At 47.5% G+C, this 21,967-nt stretch overlaps 1 protein-coding gene across 2 annotated transcripts; it reads left to right on the top strand.

The window, feature by feature from the left end:
• Positions 1-14,747: 14,747 nt before the first annotated feature.
• AMIGO1 (adhesion molecule with Ig like domain 1) lies at positions 14,748-20,071 on the top strand. 2 transcript variants are annotated; one of them, XM_030327070.1, is made up of 2 exons: positions 14,748-14,809; positions 15,273-20,071. In XM_030327070.1, the coding sequence occupies exon 2, from the start codon at positions 15,338-15,340 to the stop codon at positions 16,817-16,819; it is 1,482 nt and encodes a 493-aa protein (XP_030182930.1). In that variant the 5' UTR covers positions 14,748-14,809; positions 15,273-15,337; the 3' UTR covers positions 16,820-20,071. The 2 variants fall into 2 exon arrangements, with proteins under 2 accessions (XP_030182930.1, XP_030182931.1); XM_030327071.1 differs by having other exon boundaries at positions 14,758-14,875.
• Positions 20,072-21,967: the final 1,896 nt, after the last annotated feature.

Below are 21,967 nucleotides of genomic sequence, written 5' to 3'. Positions count from 1 at the left end.
GATACCATTAATGATTATATTTGGGATCATTTTATGAATTTCAAAGGACTGTCACATATATTATTATTTAAGCCACATGGCATTCTTGTGAGACACACTATTTTCTGAGGCTTAGAGAGGTGAAGTGCCTTTTCCCAGATCACCTAACTACTAGGTGACAATCTGGGTCATTTATCCCAACTCCTGTCTGCTTTCCATGACTCTCCTGCTTCTCACCTCCCCTGAATATTCACCACTCACCAAATGTCTCTCCTGCCTGAGACCAAAGGTACACATGTTCCGTGTACTATACTCCTGCTATATACCACACACTATTATAGTCTATGATCCTTTTAACTTTTTTTTTTGAAATGTCAAACTTACAGAAAAGTTGCAAGAAAGGTACAAAAAACTCCCCTATACCTTTTGCTGAGTCTCCTGATTTGTTTTACTTTTACCACACTTGCTGCATTTTGAGTATGTCCTTTGCCCTCTCCCCTCCCCCTCTTTCATGTACATATATGTGTAATTTCTGACCCACTTGAGAGTGAGTTGCAGGCCTGGTGGCCCATTAATTCTTAACACTTCAGTGCATAGTACCTCAAAACAAAGATATTCTCCCACATGCCTACAGTACACATTATAATTAGGAAACTAACATCGATACAAAACTACCATCTAGGGGCGCCTGGGTGGCGCAGTCGGTTAAGCGTCCGACTTCAGCCAGGTCACAATCTCGCGGTCTGGGAGTTCGAGCCCCGCGTCGGGCTCTGGGCTGATGGCTCAGAGCCTGGAGCCTGTTTCCGATTCTGTGTCTCCCTCTCTCTCTGCCCCTCCCCCGTTCATGCTCTGTCTCTCTTTGTCCCAAAAATAAATAAACGTTGAAAAAAAAATTAAAAAAAAAAAAAAAACTACCATCTAATACAGAGACCCTGTTCCAATTTATCAGTTGGCAAAAAAAAAAAAAAATTATCAGTTGGCATTCTAACGTAAGTTAGCGCCTTCCCACAGGGGAGGTGCAGGGAGAAAGGGAGACAGAGGATCCAAAGAAGGCTCTGTGCTGACAGCAGCGAGCCCAATGTGGGGCTTAAACTCACAAACCATGAGATCATGACCTGAGCTGAAGTCGAAAGCTTAACTGACTGAGCCACCCAGGTACCCCTGTATATTTTTTTAATGTTTATTTATTTATTTGGAGAGAGAGAAAGAGTGGGAAAAGGGAGAGCACGAGTGCAGGGGGTGGGGGCAGAGAGAGAGAGAATCCTAAGCATCCTGTCAGCACAGAGCCTGACACAGGGCTCACGAACCCTGAGATCATGACTTGAGCCAAAATCAAGAGTAGGTTTCTTAACCAACTGAGCCACATAGGTACCCCAAAATGAGAATTCATGAAGGATTTTTTTAAAGTTTACTTATTTTTAAGAAAGAGAGTGTGAGTGGGGGAAGGGCAGAGAAAGAGAGAGAATCCCAAGCAGGCTCCATGCTGTCAGTGTGGAGTCCAACGTGGGGATCAACCCCATGACCCTGGGATCACGACTTGAGCCTAAATCAAGAGTCAGACACTTAACTGACTGAGCTACCCAAGTGCCCCATGGATTCTGTATATTGAAAAAAAAATTTTTAATGTTTATTTATTTTGAGAGAGAGAGCACAAGCAGGGGCAGGGCAGAGAGAGAGGGAGAGAGAGAATCCCAAGCAGGATCCATGCTGTCAGTGCAGAGCCCATCGTGGGGCTTGACCCCACAAACCATGGATAATGGCCTGAGCCAAAATCAAGAACGTCACTCAACTGACTAAGCCCAGGCACCTGGATTCTGTATATTTTTGACATGTTCCCATCATTCTTTGAGCCCTTCCTCACTTTACAGCATAACAAGATACTCCAGGCTCATCTAGTACTTTCAGGCTGATCAGTTCTGGTTCTTTTTAGTGGAAAATGATATTTAGAAACCAAGATCTGGGTGCTTGGTGTGCTTGCAGCTATTGGGTTATCATTGCTTTTAGGACCTCACATCAGACAGAGTTAGAAATATATATGTGTGTACACACACATGCACACACACACATCTATTTATATTAAAAACATGAGTTGAAACAAGGTACCCCAATTCTGATCTAATACCATGGGGTTTATTCCCTTTCCATAAATGTAACTCCTTTCACTAACCTCGACAAATATGGTGCCCATTATCCTCAATATATTATCTATTTTCTTAATTCCTTTACTTATAATCAATTTCCTAACCACACAGGCCATCTTCTCTAGCCCAGTTCACCAAACATGCCAGTTGACTCAGCCAAATCTTGGCCCCAACTCTGCTGACCATGTGGTCATCCATGTGGTCTCCATCCAGATCAAAGGGAAAGAGGACAGGAAGAGCACATTCCATAATTTTTTAAAGGATTAGATTTATTGAAGAGTTTGTTTTCATCACACAATGAAATCAATTTCACAGTCACTCAGATTTTCGTCATATAACCTAGAGACATCTGTTCCAATAGTAGAGCACTGTTTATGTGTCCAATAGAGTTATAGAGACAATATTTATGAAGTTTTTTCTAGATTAATCTGAAAAACAAATTATAATATGTATATATTCATTCATTCTGAATTTTTAAAGCTTTCTCATAATCTATTTTATATTCATGCTAACTTTTGAAGATGACAATGTAGAAGCCCCTTGCCCTTACCAATAAGTTTGGAAACAAAACTTCAAAGAAGATATATTGGAGACTGGTTGTTTACCAGACCATTTTCTTTTACTTCCTGTGTGCATAGCTTGACTACATTTCCCAGCCTCCCCTGCAGTCAGATGTGGTCACATGACAGAATTCTGGACAGTGGAATATGGGCAAAATTGATGAATGTCATTTCCAGACCTGGCCCATAAACCTTCCACACAATTCTGCAGGCTCCCTGTCTCTTCCCCCATCTGCTGACTGAATATAGGGGATACTGTAAAGGATTTCAAAGCCTCTAGCAGTTAGCAGAGCCACAAGATGGACAGTGCTGGGTACCTGATTCACCCCATCAACTGAAGGCCATCAACTGAGCATCAGTATTGAACTCTCATGTGAGTGAGAATGTCAACTTCTATTGTGACGAGCCATTGAGACTTGGGGGTTGTAAGTTACATCGATAGATCACCCTACCAATACAGAGAGTAAATGAATTGCCCAAATTTGTCCTTTAGAAGCAATGAAGTATCGGGTGCCTGGCTGGCTCAGTCTTAATGTGGGTGACTCTTGATCTCAGGGTTGTAAGTTCAAGCCCCACATTGGGTGTAGAGATTACTTAAAAATAAAAACTTAAAAGAAAAACGGGGCACCTGGGTGGCTCAATTGAGTGTCCAAATTTGGCTCAGGTCATGATCTTGCAGTTCAGTTCATGAGTTTGAGCCCCACACTGGGCTTGCTGCTGTCAGCATAGAGCCTGCTTCGGATTCTCTGTGCACTTGCACTCCCCCTGCTTGCTCACGCTCTCTCTTTCTCTCTCTCTCATATTCTCTCTCTCTCAAAAATAAATAAACATTTTTTTAAAAAAAAGCAATGAAGCATAATGTTGCATGAAATCTTCTGAGGTTGAATGAGCCCTACCTGAGGGCTCTTCCCATCAGATAAGACCATGTACATGCATTTGATACCTCAGGACACTGTAAAGTGACATTTTCCTCCTTTTCCCAGATATATATTAGTGCCTCCCCTTCTCCCTTTTCTTTTCCCAAGGGGACTGTGGCCCAGAGTTTGCTCTTTCATGGGCTTATCTTTATCAGATGGAAACATCGGGTTTGTCTAACACCTGATCTCTGGCAGAGAGAGACTTACCCAGCCTGTAGAGGTGAGTATCCCCAAGGAAAGAGGACAGTCCTACTTCCTACAAGTGGACTCTGTGGTTGGTGTGGAGGTGGTGACAAGGCCTGTAGTCTCAGGATAGACCTAAATCCCAGGGGTTCATGTTGATTTCTTCCTCTGAACACAATAGGCCAGCAGCAGTTACTGGTCACATACACATCTTGGCTTTTCATAAGCTGATAATTACTGGTTCAGCAAGTTAACACAGCCCAAGCTGCTAGAAATTTAAATCTTCCCAGAAAGGGTATTCCTCACCCTTCTCCCTCTAGGCAAGACAAGGTTTCAAGATTTGAGAGAGTGAGAGAAGTCAGGTATAGTGGGAGGAGAAGATGGAGAACAATGCAACTAAACGAGGGAAAGGAAAACTCAGTCTGGAAATGTGGACACGAAGCATCAGAAGCTTTCCTAATATCACAGTCCAAATTACAGAGTTAGAGTCACACAGTTATATTTAGAGCTAGGCAAAGCCCCAAGGGTCGCCTGACCTTCGTTTCATACGGAGGGAATCAAGGACCAGAGTGATTAAGAAGCAGGTCCAAGGTCACAGAAGTAGTCAAGGGTAGGACTAGAACCCAGACCTCTCAAGTCCCAGGCCAGTGCTCTTAGTACTTTCCTTCTCTGCTTGCAGGTCTGATGGGAGCCACTCAGTTCTAACAGTTGGAGCAGCAGATGTAATTAGGATACTAAGTGCTGGAGAGTGTGCTCCCTGAGGACCTATCTCTCCATGACCTTGGCCAACCCCCAAGCCTCCCTGAAAGCCTTTCTCTGCTTCTACCAGAAGCCAGCTCCCCTCACCCACCAGGGTCTGACACAAACAGTCTGTCTGGGGTGAGTCTCTCAATTCCAAGGTGAAGCAGGAGTGGGAACATCTCCATTTAGAATCCCAGAGTATCTGGGAAGGGAAAGTCTCCAGACTGGAAAGGCATGGAAATTTCCCTGAACCCAGAAGCATGCTTGGAATAGTATCAACTGCCGCATCACCACTCCAGCCCAGCCTTGTTAGTGAGGCAAGCCACAATCAGGAGATAATTAGCTTGCTGTTATTTATTCCCCACACTAATCAGCAGCCCACTGCTTGCACAGTGGAGAGGGCTCCCGCCCCCAGAGCTGTGGGGGTTCTCAGGGACCTTTAGTTACCAGCCAGGAAACAAGTAGCAGACAAAGGGCTGGGCAGAGGGGGAGAGGGAGGAGGAGACCACAGGACCTGGCGCCCGCGGGCTTCCCGCACAGCACAGCACGCAGCTCCCTGGGGAGAGGCAGCCCTGGGATCACCAGGAGCCCCAGGCAGTGCTACACTCCTCTGCGTTTTGTTCTTGGGGTTGGGCTCTGGTCGATAAAGGGCGGCCGGCCTTCAGCTCCTGTTCTGCCTCACTGCAGTCAAATTGCCTTTTTCCAAGGCGACTTTCAAAAAAAAAAATGACATTTATCAAAGCCTGCTGAGTGGTGACCTTGATGGGAGGGAGAGAGGGCGGGTATACTGTCTGTGGAAGCAGGCAAAGAAAATAAGAAAAACCCGGAGGGAAGGAAATGCTTTCAAACCTCAAAGTTTGGGGAACAATCGCAGATTGATGGCTGTAGGTTTGAGGACAGCCACTCCATGATCACCAGCACTCCCTCCTGCCTCCTTCCTCATCCTCACCAGCACATTCTTACTGGTCATCCCTGTCTTTCCAGCCCGAAGAGGAGACCAAAGGTGCTCCATTCAAATAGCAATCTCTGGGAAGGGCTCAGACCTGTGTCTTGATAACTTTGTGAAATACTGAACCTTCGATCAGTAGCAGCTCCAAAATTTCTCTATAGGACAGGCTAAGAGGCCGCCCATTTGGTTGGAAGGTGGGGAGTAAGGGAAGGTGAAAGGCTTGTCCTGAAGTTATGTTTGCATAGCAAGTACCCTGGGGTTGCTCCCATATATTGTACACCTGTTTGGAATAGTGTAGATAAAGCCCTCTCATGACACATCCTGGTGCCATTGCCACATAGGATACCCCAAAGAGGACTTAAGAGACATCTGGTCAATCTTTGTCCCTACACAGGATTCCCCACAAGTTTGCTCAAGTCTCTTTTCTGGCCTCCTAAGCCCTTTGTACCCTGGCTCATATATTATCTGTCATTAAGCACTGTGGCCACCTGTGTCTGTTTCCTTTGCCAAACCATGACAGTTGAGAACGGAGACTGTTTCTTATGTGTCTACCTTTGTATTTCACTTTTCTACTCCTTTTCTTTAAAAAAATTCTTTTTTATTTTGAGAGAGAGAGAGAGAGAGCACAAGCTGGGGAAGGGCAGAGAGAGAGGGAGCGAGGATCTAGAGCGGGGCTCTGTGCTGACAGCAGAGAGCCCAATGTGGGGCTTGAACTCACAAACCATGAGATCATGACCTGAGACAAAGTCAGATGCTTAGCCGACTGAGCCACCCAGGCACCCCTCTCTTTTCTATTCCTAAACACTCACAGGATTTCTTGCTATATGCTAATGAGGTGTGTGTGATAAAATGAATGAACAAACACATGAAAAGATATCCGTGCAAAGTAGTCATCTGGCCCCTGATTGAATGCTTTCTGTGATGGGGCGATCATTACCTCAAGATGGAAACAATCCATTATTGGACAATTGAAATGTCAGCAGATGTTTCTGTCCATGGGACAGAAATCTGCTTCTCTGACACTTCTCCCCAGTAGAACAGTTCTTTCCTTTAGAGGCCCTAAAGAACAGAAGTCCTCAACCTAGGATTCCATGCATGAGCCTTCTAAGATCCCTGTCCCTAAGAAATGTGTATAAAATTTTGTGTGTCTGCCCATGTGCTTAACTGAAGAGAATCCATTGGTTTCACAAAGGAGTCTGTATCACCAAATTTTAGAGCCACACTGCATTTGTTTACCCCCTCCTCCTCATGGAAATGTATACTAGACAAACCAAGGGGCCTCAAAATGCTTGCTTTTTTTGATTTTCCTTCCTTCCTTTTCCAAAGAAAGCAGATCCCAAAGTTGTCATGTGTCATGAGCAAAATTAGCTCTGCTACTCTAACTACAGATGATTGGATGGGGATTAATTCACATACTGAAGTTGACCACATATGGGTGGGACACACAGGAGGCTGAAGGAAATGGTTTGATAGGAATTCTGCTCGAAAGGGTTCTCCATGTTAGATGGCAGCAATTTGACTCATCGCAATTCTCTTACTGGGGAAGTAGACATCCTTGTGGTACCCACAGAAGGTGGGTACTTTGGGGGCTGCAAGCCTCTTTCTGCCATTTCAAACCACTGTTTCAGTTCTCCAAATGTAGGAAGCATTGGGTCCACAGTGACTACAGCTAATAAAGCAACTCCCTAGCTACAGTAAACCTCTGTGAGGTCCTGCAAGAAACCTCTCTTCTGAAAACTATGAGGTATGACTCTTCTTTTTGGTTCCAAACATTCTAATATGCAACCATTCAACTTTCCAAAGGGGTTATTATGACTTCCTCCCAAAGTAAAAGGTCTCATTGCTAAGTCATCCCTCATGTACGAGCTATGATAGTATTCACATATACTCTCATTTAATCCTCATGAAACTCTTCTGATAGTGGTTCTCCAGTTTGGGGGTACCAAGAATCACCAGGCTTCATCTTAAGTACAGATTCCCAAGCCCCCATCTCCAGAGGTTCTAAGCAAGTCTGAAGTGGGCCTTGAAATCATCTTTTCCTTTAAGTTCTTTGGAGATTCTGAGGCAAGCAGCCTGAGGCCCACCCAAGGAGAACACTGCCCTAACATGTAATGTTTCCCAACTTCCCTGATGATTAAAATCCTTCCCAGACTCCTCTCACGAAATTTCTGGGTCCGCAGATCAGGGGCTCTGGAATTTTTTCATAGAGCAGGTATCATAGCTCCCATTTTTGTATATGAGAAAACTGAGGCCCAGAGTAACTTATCCACAGCCACACAGCTAGTTCACGACAGGGGTGAGACTAGAACCCAGCTCTCTTGACACAGTCCAGTGCTCTTTCTACTGGGACACAAAGGCCATACCACCTACAGAGAGCCCTGAACATAACAGGAGATCGAGAGATGTTTGTGAAATTGAAAAGAATCCACATACGTACTTTCTAGGTCCTAGAGGGAAGAAACCATTTCTAAAGCATATTTTCATCTCACTCCATGCAGCCTCACCCCAAGGTACATAACACAGTGGTCTGCCCTAGGGGTTCAACGGATTCTTTTTTGTGAGAGAATGCATTATGATATGATTACTGGACTGTGGTAACATCCATCAGCTACCCCTGGCTGTGCTCCAGACTGTAAATGAGCTGTCCAGAGCTGAACTTGATACTCCAGCTATGGTTTGACCCTAAATGAGTGCAGGAGGAGCTCCTTTGCCCCAGGTTTTAAAGGCGCTGCTGCCTGTTCTGGGGAGCTGGAGCTTGCCCTTCCTGGTGGTCTGGTGTGTGCCCTCACAGAAAGAATAGGAACTGACTGCTCTATTGCTGACCCTGGGCTCTCCTCAGCAACTTCAGACTCTACCATGGCTTTCCAATCCTAGCCCCTCCACTCATTAACGCTTATAATTCTGCTAGGCCCAAAGTCTGGGCCTGAAACCCTTGGAGAACATAGGCCACAAATTCAGATTCTGCCCCACCCCACCCCCAGTTCTGTCTGCTTTGTATTATCCCTGGAAGTGTTACGATGCATCGAAAAGAACCCTGAACAAGAATGAAAGATGTAACCCACTCCTACCTCCTCACATTTGTAGAGCATCTACTGCACGTTAGAGGATCTGTTAGGTACATGAACTCATTGAATCCCCACAACCCCATTAGGCAGGTCTTCTGATTGTGCCCATTTTACAGGTTACGTAATAGCTCAAGTCACACAGTGAGTGGCAGAGCTAGAATATTACCTCAAGAAGCCTGGCTCCAGAGACTACGCTCTTAACCGCAAGGCCACACTCCCTCTTCAGGTTAACTCAGCTCTGCTGTGAACCGCCTTGTGAACTTGACTTCTAAGGTAGCTTCCAGCCCCGGTAGTCTAAACTTCTGTCATTATGGGTAAGGGTCAGACAGGCTAACATTATGATTAGCCTTAGAATCAGCTAAGAACAGTATAAGTGGTTGAAAAGCAGAAACTTCAGACATAAATGAATAGCTAAGGACTCAAAAAGCATCATTAGAGGAAAAAGATTAACTCAAAAAGTTAGTCCAATGGACTTAGATAAGGGAGAAAAATCCTTAACGGAAAGTTTAACATTCAGTTTAACCCTAATCCTCCCCCAAATCATAAAAGCACGGACTTCCTAAACAAGAATATTAACTTCCCAGATATAATACAAACTAATCAAGGATTCATAGATAAGAATTACTGATAAGTCTCACATGAGTTAGAATTTAATTTCAGATATAAAGCCTTTAGAAGTCAAAAGAGAGGACCGCATGTACAGGATGAGAAAATATTTCCAGACTGATGACAAAACTTCTTAACGAAAAAAGGCTAAACTCCTTTTGCAGGACCTCCTGGTTATCCAGGTTCACATGGCGGGAGCTCCAGAGAAGCCTTCTTTATAATAGTGCTTGGGAACAAACTCTTCCAATCTCTGGGATGTCTGCTCAGCTGCAGGGTGATTGTGGTCATAGAACCCCACCCCTAAAGGCTGAAATAACATTTTGTACCATGTATTTATTTGTCAGCAATATTTCAAAGACACATTTACCTGATGACTCAGTGCTGGGCTATTTTGAGACATCCATATGTGAGTGTCAAAAGTCAAGAAAGTTGTTCATGATTTAGCCATCAGGAGTGATTGCTCCCCTACAGGAGAAGAACCCTGACCAAGAGCACGAGCTGTAAATTGAAGAAGGTGCCCTCAGATCTATTTGACAAACCTGAAAAGCCCTGGACACTGACAGGTGTCTATGGCACCTCTCTACCAGTCATTCCTTCTCTGCCCATGGTTAACATCCATATCTTGGCAGTTTCTCCAGATCAAGTGGAACTTCTGAGGAAGTGGACAGGGTTGAGGTAGAAATGGGTAAGGAGTAGGAAAAAAAGGGAGAGTCAGATGTCACTTGAATCCCCAAAAAGAGGAAATGTTTGCCTCCTGGGCAGTAAATAATGGGTGGGCCTGCTACAGGGCAAGCTAAAAGGTCAAAAGGGTCAGTGAAATGAGTGATAGCTTAAGGAGGGGGGAGAGATGGGTGGCAACAGGAAGTCTCCAAGCTAAGGACCTTCAGGGACAAACCAAAAATGGTAACATGGGTGACCTGCTAGAGCTCAACCCAATGCTAAGGGCTTAAATTTTAGCCCTTTAAGCAATACTTAACAAAGGACTAATCTTTATTGCCACCCTTCCCAGAAATAGCTTCATTTTAGAGCCTCCTCTTTTTGGAGATACTCCAGGAACTACAAAAATGGTGCTGATATTAGTTACATACCGGGGTTTGCCACAAAATATAAGAATGTTTAGGGGCACCTAGGTGGCTCAGTCGGTTGAGCGTCCAACTTTGGCTCAGGTCATGATCTCTCACTCCGTGAGTTCGAGCCCCACATTGGGCTCTGTGCTCTGCAAGCAGCTTGGAGCCTGGAGCCTGCTTCCGATTCTGTGTCTCCCTCTCTCTCTGCCCCTCCCCTGCTCATGCTCTGTGTCTCTTGCTCTCAAAAATGAATAAATGCTAAAAAATTTTTTTTAATAAAAATCTAAAAAATGTAAGAATATTTAAAATTAAAAACTTTTTAAAATTTGAATTATTTAAATTTGTAAATATTTATAAGTTATAAAAGATAAACAGAGAAGGAGATCTTGTAAATCTGAATGAATGCTCCAAACAGGCAATACCCTAGAACATGGGAACAGGCAGGTAATTGGGCAAGGTAATCTACGCACATGTTGACAGCAAGACCGAAGGATCTCCTAACTTTTATGGAGAAAACTAGGAGTTTTTTTAAAAGATAACACTTATAAATGATAAATACCTTTCACAAACGTTAGCTCATTTGATCCCCAAAATAACCCAATGAAGTAGGCTCAAGTGCTTTTATTGTTCCCATTTTACAGATAATGGAATGAGATTTGGTAGAAGAAAGCAAAATACCCAAAGTCACACAGCCAGTATATAGCTACGACTTGTCCAAGCCCAAACCTTATGCTTATCCTTACTTCTACACAAGGCATTGAGACTAACATATAATAAATGTGCAAATTTAATGCAATTATTAATTAATTAATTCAACAAACATATTTTGAGTGCCTACTATTGGCCAGACCTAAGGCAAATCCCTGCTCTCAAGGAGCTTACAAACTAATGGGGAAGCAGACATGTAAACAGACAAAACAGTAGGTGAAAAGTTCTATAAGGACATATAGACGATGTGAAATGGAATCACAGAGGGGCGCCTGTGTGGCTCAGTCAGTTAAGCATCCAAGCATCCGACTTTGGCTCAGGTCATGATCTCACAGTCCATGGGTTTGAGCCCCACGTTGAGCTCTGTGCTGGCAGCTCAGAGTCTGGAGCCTGTTTTGGACTCTGTGTCTCCCTCTCTCTCTCTTTCTCTCTCTACCCCTCCCCCATTCACTCTCTGTCTCTCAAAAATGAATAAACGTTAACGAAAAAAATTTTTTAATGGAATCACAGAAAGGAACACCTAAGTGTGTCCAGAAAATTAGACCACATTGTCCTAAAGAAGGGTGGCCAGTCCGATGGAGTCTTTAAAGCGGAGTCAAACATAGCTTCTTAATAGGGTGTCTTCCTCCAGTCTTCTCCAGTTCTGATTCTGATGGCCAATACTAGCTATTGAGAAAAGAAAAAAAAAATACTTCTAGAATAGAGAAAACTAAGTTATCTAGTCTCATAAGCTGGTAGACATATCCAGCCTCTTTTGCTCAAATGCTGAACTGACCAAACAACCTTCAAAATTGTATTTAGGAACACTGGGTTGATCCATTCCAGCAAGAGGATATAAATACCCACTATAAATAACCTGTTTATCCTACCAAGGTCTCCTTTTTGTTGTGAATTAATAGTTATTCTGGTCTAGAAAGCAGCTGTGAGAGAGTTAGCATCAGTCAATTCCCCATGCCAGTGCCATCCAATGGAACTTTCCATGATTTTGTTCAATAGGGTTAGCTAGCCACATGTGGTATTGAAACTGAAGAGGCAATTTACGATGCTATTTAATTTTAATTAATTTAAATGACCACATGTAGCTAGTGGCTACCGATTTGGACAGCACAGCTCTAGACCCTTGCTACTCAAAGTGTGGTCTGTGACCTAGCAGGGTCTGCATCACCTTATTAGTTTGTTAGAAATACAGACTCTCAGGTTCTCCACCCTGGGCCTCTTGATTCAGAAATTGTATGTTAACAAGATCCCCAGATTATCCATATGCACATTAAAATTTGAAAATGGCATGGTTACTTCTGGATGAGCTGGGGGGAAAAAAAAAGGATTGACTGAGGTCCCTATCTGTGATGACCTCTCCAAATTGCGGACTCCCACACTTGAGACTGGTGTCCAGCATAAGGGGCCCTCTTTCTTTGTATCTGTCTCTCCTCCATTCCTTAAGCATAAAGGGGAAAAGCGAGAGAAAGAAAGAACCTGGAACATGGGGTCTAAGGAAAGTTAGTATAGGATATGGGGGATGGGGTGGGAAGAGTATGTGTTCCTCAGGGATACTTATACAAAGTAAAATGAGGGAATTCCCTGATAATTACTGAATATGGATGATGGGTATATGGGAGTTCATTATACTATTTTCCCTACTTTTGTGTATGTTTGAAATTTTTCAAAATTAAGAAATAGATGTGATTTCAAAGAAGATGTGTGTGATAGCTTCCAAGATGGCCCCCAATGATCCTCTCCTTCTGGTATCCATGCCTTTGTGTGGTCTTCTTTCATACTGAATCAAGCCTGGTCCATGTGACCAAGGTGGAGATAACAGGTGTGACCTTGGAGAGCCAGGTCATTGTGACTTCTGCCTTGCTCTCTCTTGGATCTCTAGCTCTAAAGGAAGTCAACTACCATGCTGTGAGGACACTCAAGCAGTCCTGTGGCAAGGCCTTTATGGAGAGGAGCCAAGGCCTCCTGCCATCAGTCAGCTGCAAGGGTGAGCCATGTAAGCAAGCCTCTGTGGAGTTGACTCTCTAGCCCCAATCAAGCCTTCCAGTGACTGTACCTCCACCTGACATATGATTACAACAGCATGGGAGACCTGCATGCCATCATTGCCCGCCAAGCAGTATCTGAATCTCTGACCAACAGAAGCCATGACAGACAATAAATGCATATTGTTGTAGTAAGCCACTGAGTTTTGGGGTAATTTGTTAAGTGGTAATAGAGTACTGATGCAATGTCATTTCAATACTTCCTCCTCCCTGAATACTCTCCCCACCTTATCACTGATGTCTCAAATGAACAGGGAAAGATCTTTCATGCTATGCATAAGGTTAACATGCTAATACCCCTTGAAGAGATAACACGTTCACTTAAATTCAACCTAAAACATATGTGACAGATATAAATTCTTTCTTTTTAAAACTCTTAGCAGGCTAATGTATTGAGACATTAATTTCAGTCTCGTTCCTGCTGTTGTAAGAAACTAGAAAGAATAAAAAGGTAATTTCCCCCTCAGGGTCTACCATCCCAAGAAACAGCTATAGTCTTGAGTTATAAAAGGTTTAAACTCTTCTGACATCTCCCTCACTCCACGCCCAACCCCCAACACCAAACACTGGTTAACAGCTTCTTGGTGTTTCAGGGACCATCCTAAAGAAGACCCCCCCACCCTCCTCACTGTCCCCACTCCCCCTCCCGGTTTTATCTTGAGGATTAGGTCACAGAGAAACGATGTTGGAATTGCTCCGTAAGAGGAGGGGAAAGAGCTGGTACTGGTTCAGGAAGAGGGCAAGTGGCCAGGCCTGAGGGATGAACGACTTCCCCCCAGGCGGGGAAAGGTTTTGGAGGTTCCAAAAGTGGAAACCTATTCCTGGCTTGTATGAAATCTGTGTGTGTGTGTGTGTGTGTGTGTGTGTGCGTGTGTGTGCGCGCGCGCGCGCCCATCAGGGGTGCAGTAGGGATCGCTTCATGGGTAGCCTGGGAAAGTGGGATCCCGGGGTCTGGACATACACCAAAGACCACCACTCCTTTACCTCCCTGGCTTGCAGGCTGTGGAAATGTATCCTTCAGTGGTTACCCCAAGAGTCGTGGAATAATAGTAGCAAGACTGAAACAAACACAAAAACAAGGCTCTTCCCCCCAAAGCTTCCCACCCCCAAATATTGAGACTTCACAGCCCTAGAGAGAGAAGTGGGGAACCTCAGAACGTGACTAATGAATTTCCCGCCAACACTGACAGGCGGGCGCTGAGCCAGATTTCTTTAATTTGTAGGATTAAAAGACATGTGACGCTTCCTGCCCCGGAGTCAGTTGCCGCGGATTCATTCCAGCTAGACCTAGTTTCCCTAGGAGAGATTTCGGTAGGTAGAAGCTTGGGGGCTGTGCAGAGAATGAAAGAAGGTGGAGGAAGTGAGAGAGGGGCTAGGGGCCAGAGTCCCTTCCTGACAGTTTCCGTCCTCAGGTCCCCGCCCGGACCCCCTTCCGAGAAAGAACGACCTGGCGCGCGGCCGCCTGTCCCGCTCCGACACAAACACACGCACGTGCGCCCCGCCCCCGCCGCGCGCACGCGCCCCGAGGCTCCGGCGACGGGCGCGCGCGCGGTGCTCGCTGCCCCCACGCTGCTCCCTCGGCTCGGATCGCGGCGTCTCCAGGTCCCCGCACCGCTCCACGCGGGACCCGCGGAGCCGGAGGCGGCGGCCGTGGTCGGTGGGCTCTGGCGGGCAAGGCGGTCGAGGCGGCGGCGCGGCGGAGCGGAGCCCGGCGAGTCCCCGGGAGGCGATGTGGCCGGGCGCGGGCGCCTGCGTAAGGCGGGCGCCGCGACAGGCCGGCCGGTGAGGCGCCGGGGGAGGCCGCGACGGAGCTCCCGGACCCGCCATGGGCTGAGACACGTCCTTGCCGAGCAGGTGCAGTGACCAGCGGTGCCGGGGGGAGCCCGCCCCCACAGGCCCCGGGAACCCTCAGCCCTGTCGGTAGGCGCCCTACCCAACCGGTGCCCTGTTGACCTTCCCTCGGCTCCTCCCCAGAGGCCCCGCTGACCCTGCTGTCAAACCCGCTGCAACCCCTGTGAAACCAACAGCTCCTAACAATCCCGGGCATACTCCCCATCCTATACTCCTGTGACCCCAGCCCGGTAGGCCCGTGTGCTCACCTCCTCCTCTGCCCAGTATTTTGAGCCCACTGCCTGCACAGCGCTTGGGAACTACCCAGCATCTCTTTCTCTCTTCTAGCCCAGCGTTGGGGTGGAGGGGAAGGAGGGGGGCAGGGAGGAGGAAGGGTCCTTCCCTTTAGAGGCTCTAGTGACCACAAACCCAGGCTGTCTCTCTGAAGCCTGTAGTCAAAGTGAGCCTTCCTTCCTTATCCCACCAGAACATGCCCGGGTGACTCCCTCCCAGATCTTGCTGGTGGCCTTCCTCGCCCTTCCCAGTGACACTATGCAACCCCAGCGTGACCCGCGAGGCCTCTGGCTCCTGCTGCTGTCCTTGTTCCTGCTCCTCTTTGAGGTGGCCAGGGCCGCCCGTCCTGTGGTTAGCTGCCCTGCTGCCTGCCTGTGCGCCAGCAACATCCTCAGTTGCTCCAAGCAGCAGCTGCCCAACGTGCCCCACTCCTTACCCAGCTACACCGCACTGTTAGACCTCAGCCACAACAACCTGAGCCGCCTGCGGGCGGAGTGGACGCCCACACGCCTGATCCACCTGCAGTCCCTGCTGCTGAGCCACAACCACCTGAACTTCATCTCCTCTGAGGCCTTTTCCCCAGTGCCCAACCTGCGCTACCTGGACCTCTCCTCCAACCAGCTCCGTACACTGGACGAGTTCCTGTTCAGTGAACTACAAGCGCTGGAGGTGCTGCTGCTCTACAATAACCATATTATGGCAGTGGACCGCTGCGCCTTCGACGACATGACCCAGCTGCAGAAACTCTACTTGAGCCAGAACCAGATTTCCCGCTTCCCTCTGGAGCTGGTTAAGGAAGGAGCCAAGCTACCCAAACTAACACTCCTGGATCTCTCCTCCAACAAGCTGAAGAACTTGCCATTGCCCGACCTGCAGAAGCTGCCGGCATGGGTCAAGAACGGGCTGTACCTGCACAACAACCCCCTGCACTGTGACTGTGAGCTCTACCAGCTCTTTTCGCACTGGCAGTACCGGCAGCTGAGCTCCGTGATGGACTTTCAGGAGGACCTGTACTGTATGAGCTCCAAAAAGCTGCACAATGTCTTCAACCTGAGTTTCCTCAACTGCAGCGAGTACAAGGAGCGTGCCTGGGAAGCCCACTTGGGTGACACCTTGACCATCAAGTGTGACACCAAGCAGCAGGGCATGACCAAGGTGTGGGTGACGCCAAGCAACGAACGGGTGCTAGATGAGGTGGCCAACAGCACAGTGACCGTGTCCAAGGACGGCAGTCTTCATTTCCAGCAGGTGCAGGTTGAGGATGGGGGTGTGTACACCTGCTACGCCATGGGGGAGGCTTTCAACGAGACACTGTCTGTGGAGTTGAAAGTGTATAATTTCACCTTGCACGGACACCACGACACCCTCAACACAGCCTATACCACCCTAGTGGGCTGTATCCTCAGTGTGGTCCTGGTCCTCATATACCTGTACCTAACCCCTTGCCGATGCTGGTGCCGGGGTGTCGAGAAACCATCCAGCCATCAAGGAGACAGCCTCAGCTCTTCCATGCTTAGTACCACACCCAATCACGATCCTATGGCCGGTGGGGACAAGGATGATGGTTTTGACCGGCGGGTGGCTTTCCTGGAGCCTGCTGGCCCCGGGCAGGGTCAAAATGGCAAGCTGAAGCCAGGCAACACCCTGCCAGTGCCCGAGGCAACAGGCAAGGGCCAGCGGAGGATGTCGGATCCAGAATCGGTCAGCTCGGTCTTCTCTGATACACCCATTGTGGTGTGAGCAGGATGGGTTGGTGGGGAGATTCTGCCCCAGGAGAGGTAATGCACCCCTGAAGGATATGAGGGGATGGAAGAGAGGGCTGGCTGCCCAAGGGAGTGGGTTCCCCCTGACCGTGAGGGAATTGGTCACGGGTACAATAGCTGGCATAGACCTCAACCAGGGTGTGGCTGCCACGATTTTCAAATATGGATATGTCAAATCCTTAGGCAAGTGCTACACCCTTACCCAAAGCCCTGGGAATTCTCAGTGCGGTGGAGGAAGAGGAGCATGTCTGAGTTGGGTGGGAATGAGGTAGGGGCGGGGGGAAGAGCAGATTCCCGAAACTTTTTTGAGGTCATCCCTAGCTCCTTAAAAGAGAATCATTTGGGGGAAAAAAATTTTTTTTTCTATCTCTGCCCACCCACACCTGCGGTGTTGTGTGTGCTGGGGGTTGGGGGGGATCTTCCATAGGAGCCACACTGGGGAAGAGCTGTAGTATCTTCTTTGGCCAGGAAGTCACACTTCACAGCTGGGGAAATTGGAAACCTTTGGGAAAGTGAGTCAGGAAAATGCTGAGGCCTCAATCAGTAATGCTCCCCAAAGCTATTGTGAGGTTTCCCACTAATGCCTCTCTTTCCCGATGAGTCCTGGATGGACGGATCTTTGCAGGAGCCTGGCCTGTTGCCTGTCAGATATGGCAACAACGTGAGAGGTGGTATCTGTCCCTTGTCCCGGAACCAGTGGCACAGAGGGATACAGCATGAACGGAGGGGGTCTGCGTCACAGCATACGTGCCATCACAAAACTTGTAGATGGGGGATAAGCTCCAGATTTGCTAATTCCCCGGTTGGTAAACCCTTGATTATCATTTGGTTCTCAGCACCTGTGTGTCAGACCAGGGTGGGGGCTGCCGGAGGCAGAGCTTTCATGGGTGCCTGCCACAGACGTGGGATATGGGGCTGCCTCACACTAGGCGGAGGAGGGTAAATCAGCCTCTATCATGTAGCATCCAGCTGGACGTACCTGATTTCGTGTTTGCCATCTCTTCTCTCAGGCTTCTTAGCAAGTTCAGATGGGATTGAGTTTTCCCTAATACGCTGCTCTGCAATGGGAGGAATCCTGGAAAGTCTGGCCCCAGCTGGGCTAGACTGTGCTTGGGCATGGAGGGAACCAGTTATGTATTTTCTCTGTGTTGACAAAGCAGCCTCTCTTAGATCTCACCCTGCTGCAGAGCCAAAGCACGGGATTTCATTATCCGAGGGGTTGGAATTCTGCCCCAGAATGGCAAGGCGGAGTGCAGCTTAGAGTTCTGCCCCTCTCCACAAGGTTCTAGGCAACCGTGTAACAGACAGTGGCACTGAACTCTCAGAAGGAAAGTTCTGCCACCTCCATCCCTCTCAGCCAGAGGTCTGTGCAGTTGTGGTGGTCAGGCCAGAGGAACTTAAGAACAGGCCCAACATTCCATTCCATCCAAGGCTGCAGAATACTTTGGGTCTGGAGATGACTGCGCCCCTTGACTATACTGCAGGCGCTGGGAGATGGGTGCTCTGAGCTTTGGCAAGGGGACCAGCAGGGCACAGGTGAAAATGTCCTCTGATGTTGGTCTTTTTCAGTGTCTTCCTTTCTCCCAACCAAGTCCCCTGTCCATTGGAAGTCCTCCAGATCTTCTAGCTTTCTGACCTGCTTTTTAGGTTCCAAGAGGTGTCATCGACCTGTGGGTGAGGGCTGCTTGCTAGGAGGGCCTGACTCCTGCTGCCTGTTGGGATTGGGAAAGGGGACCGGAACGCAACATCTTCCCCTTGTCTGTGCCTGGGATGTCAAGACTGCTGTCCGTCCTTTAATTAGTAACCTCGTTTGTTGGGAGAGGTGCAGCCTTTCCCTCAAGTACTTGCATGCTCCTAGGTATGCACGCTTATAGGTACGCATGCACACCAGCACCTTGACTTCCACCAGGACAGTGATTCTTCAGTCCCCACTAACGTCCCCTGTCAGAGTGGGTTCCGCCTATGCTCACAGCTTCATGCACACAGCTTTTGTATCCCATAGGAGAGACAGTGACTGCGCCAGGCTCCCCAAATACCAACTCTTGTACTTTTAATTTCTGAACTCCCTGAAGCTTTACCCACATCTCCCTGGCACCAAATAACTTCTCTGCAAAGGCTGGGGTTAGGAGAACCACAGGTCAGGGCACCTGGGGAGAAGGGCCCATGAGGAGCTAGCTGGGTCTTCAGACCCCTCCGAAACCTTCCTTGGATGAAAGTCCATGTATGTGAGAAATAAATGTATAACTAGGTCAATGACAGACCCAGAAGGAAACTGGCAGGGGAGCAAGCAGCTAGAAGTTGTTCTCCCTGTGTTAACTGCCCCGGAAAGACAGGCGCATGAAGGAAAACTTGTCTGGTTATGTTCCAGAGACTTCTGGGGATTTTGTTAATGGAGCTATAGGAACCAGGCATCCCTCCTCTGACTTATTAGGGAACCTGGGAAATTTTCATCTCCATGCTGCAATTTCCCGCTAGGCACCACCTAGGGCTCTGAAAATCTTTAAAAGTCAAATGAAAGTGGCCTTCTAGAGCATTCTGAGTTCCTGAGGACTAAGAGGGCCATTCTCTTCATAAGTCCTACCCAGTTTAGGGGCCAGGAAAAGGCCCCTCGTAAGGCCCTGTATCCCTACTGTATCCACTAGGTAGGCCCCTCATTTGAAAGACTGGTAGATGTGCCTAGCTGCCCCACCAAGAGACTGAACCGATTAGCCTCTTCCCATGGTTTCAGTTGATAGAACCCAAAGGCAGCTTTCTACTTGGGGGATTAGGTATTCAGTATATATGAGCTCACTAGAACCTTGTGTAGGAAACTGCCAGGTCTGGTTATAAGAAAAGGCTGAGAAATCACTTCCTCCCTTCCCCCCACCCTGCACCCATAAACGAGACATGTCTCCCAGGAAGCAGCTGTCCCTGGAGACAGAATATGACAGGGCTCTACAATCTGTCTATGTGATTATTTGTGATCTTTTTTCTTTGCTTGTATTTATGGGGCTCCTAGGAAGGGGCCAGGAGAGAGTACACTCAGCTGGGGACAGTAAAGCCGACTGATACCAATTTTCTGTGTGTTCTTTCCTCTGTACTTCCTTGTAGCCCTGCTGGCAAAGCAAGCAGGCCTCCCAGTCCGGGATCCTATCCCTCCCACTTATGTACAATCCAGGCTGGCAGACCTTGGAGCCTCTGGGCTCTGACACTAGACTATGATCATTAAACCTGGCTTGAGTCTCTGTTCTGGCATAGTCTGTGACTGCTTTATTTATCTTTTCAGCCTGTGGGTGGGGCTTTCTCTACCTCAGAAGTATGTGGCCTAAGTAAGGAGAGGTATTTAAATGCTATTATAAAGGCAAGGGTAGAATCCACATCCAGGCATGAAAATAGACCAGGGTCAACAAACTCCTTCTGTAAAGAGCCAGATAGTAATAAATACGTTAGGCTTTGCAGGCCATACACTCTCTGTTACAACTACTTAGTTGGGCCATTGTGATAGGAAGGCAGCCATAGACAGTACATAAACTAATGACTGTGGCTCTGTTCTAGTAAAAATTTATTTACAGACATTGAAATTTGAATTTCACATAATTTTAACATGGCTTTTGAGTTTTTTTCAGCCATTTAAAAATGTTAAAACTCTTATTAGCTCACAGACCATACAAAACCCAGCAGTGGCCTGATTTTGGCCAGCAGACCATAGTCTCCCAACCTGATAGGATTCTCAAAAGAAATGCCACTGACCAGCAGGAGAGAGTTTAGAAATTCCTTTACCTGAGACTACAGCCTATAGATAATGAAGTCTTCCTAGATCCCTGGGGAGGAGGGCTGCCTCCCCACAGAGTTTTCTTAAAAGTCTGGATGAAGCCTACTAACCATGCTATGGAAAACACTTGGACTAGATTAGAAGAATTGGTGGAAAGCAGCTCAGTTTCAGCATTTTGATTATTACCTGTATTTTTGCATGCTGTAAATGGTAACTAAGTTCGGCTAAAAGTATATTCATCGAATGGGCAAGTTAATATTCACAGATAGTTTAGCGTGTCCTGGGCATTGCATACAACAGAGAAATGCAACCCCCAGGTTCTTGGTACAGACACAATCTATCAGGATTCTACTGGACTGGATTCTACTAAACTCTGAACAGGCAAATTCTTTGGGTACTCTCTGGGTACTTCTGGAAGGGGATTGTCGGGGTAGATTCCAAAAGGGGAGAGGAGATGGTATAAAGAAGAAAGAAAGGAATTTGAATCATTACCTAATTTCCTACATTGATAAAATCTTGGCCAGAGGGCAGCCCTCCGCTGTCTGGAAAGTTGTCTTGTTTTCTTCATGAGGAACAACCAAAGTGGTGAAGAGATGGAGACACCTCACTCCAGCTACATCAGACAAATCAGCGCTGGCAGTCAGCGCAATGGCAGATGTTGATGCCAGAGTGCCCCCACAGTCTACATTTAAATAGCATTTTTTCATCTTTTCAAAGCAGCTTTTGCTGTGGCTGAGGTTGGCCAAGAAGGGGACGCTGGTGAAGAGAACAGGTCTGGGAAGACTGCTGGCAGTTCTCCCCTCTGTCATGGCCTGTGCCAAGCCCTGTCTCTGAGCCTGCAAAGTTGTGGTGCTCCCTTCTTCTACCTCCCAAGGCCATGGCTGCACCTCAGCCCCACACCGCCCATCCCCAAACCACAAGAAGTTCCCTAAGATTCTGGCCAAGATGTGCAATTTTGTCTACCATGTCTTGTAGGACTCAGCTCCTCTTAGGTGGCATTTCGGCGGAGTGGTGGAGGCTAACAGGACAGTTGCCTTGTGCAACACAAGTAGAAAGTTCGGTTGCGTTGGCCAGCCTACTCTCCTTTCCATTTGACCTCTCACCTCCTTCCCTTCTGCAGTTGTAGTTCTTGTAGCACTTACCGTGTCTCCCAGGAAGCCACCGTGAAGCTCCTTTCCTCATCCACAATGTAGAAAAGGCTCAGGCCTATGCAGTAGGAAGGTTGGCTTTTCTGGTCTGGCTACAGTGAGCCTGTGCCAGATGCGTCCTTTCCTGGGGCTTGAGAGAGGAAGGCTAATGCAGCCGCTTCATCAAGCCCCTTCATCAGGCTTATATGCTGTCAGGTAGGAAATACCAAGTGGCAAAGATACTTAG

The sequence above is a fragment of the Lynx canadensis genome, chromosome C1 (genome assembly GCF_007474595.2).
Source record: "Lynx canadensis isolate LIC74 chromosome C1, mLynCan4.pri.v2, whole genome shotgun sequence".
NCBI lineage: Eukaryota > Metazoa > Chordata > Mammalia > Carnivora > Felidae > Lynx > Lynx canadensis.
Note: the sequence above shows the minus strand (reverse complement) of the source record. Positions and strands in the feature narration are given on the sequence as shown.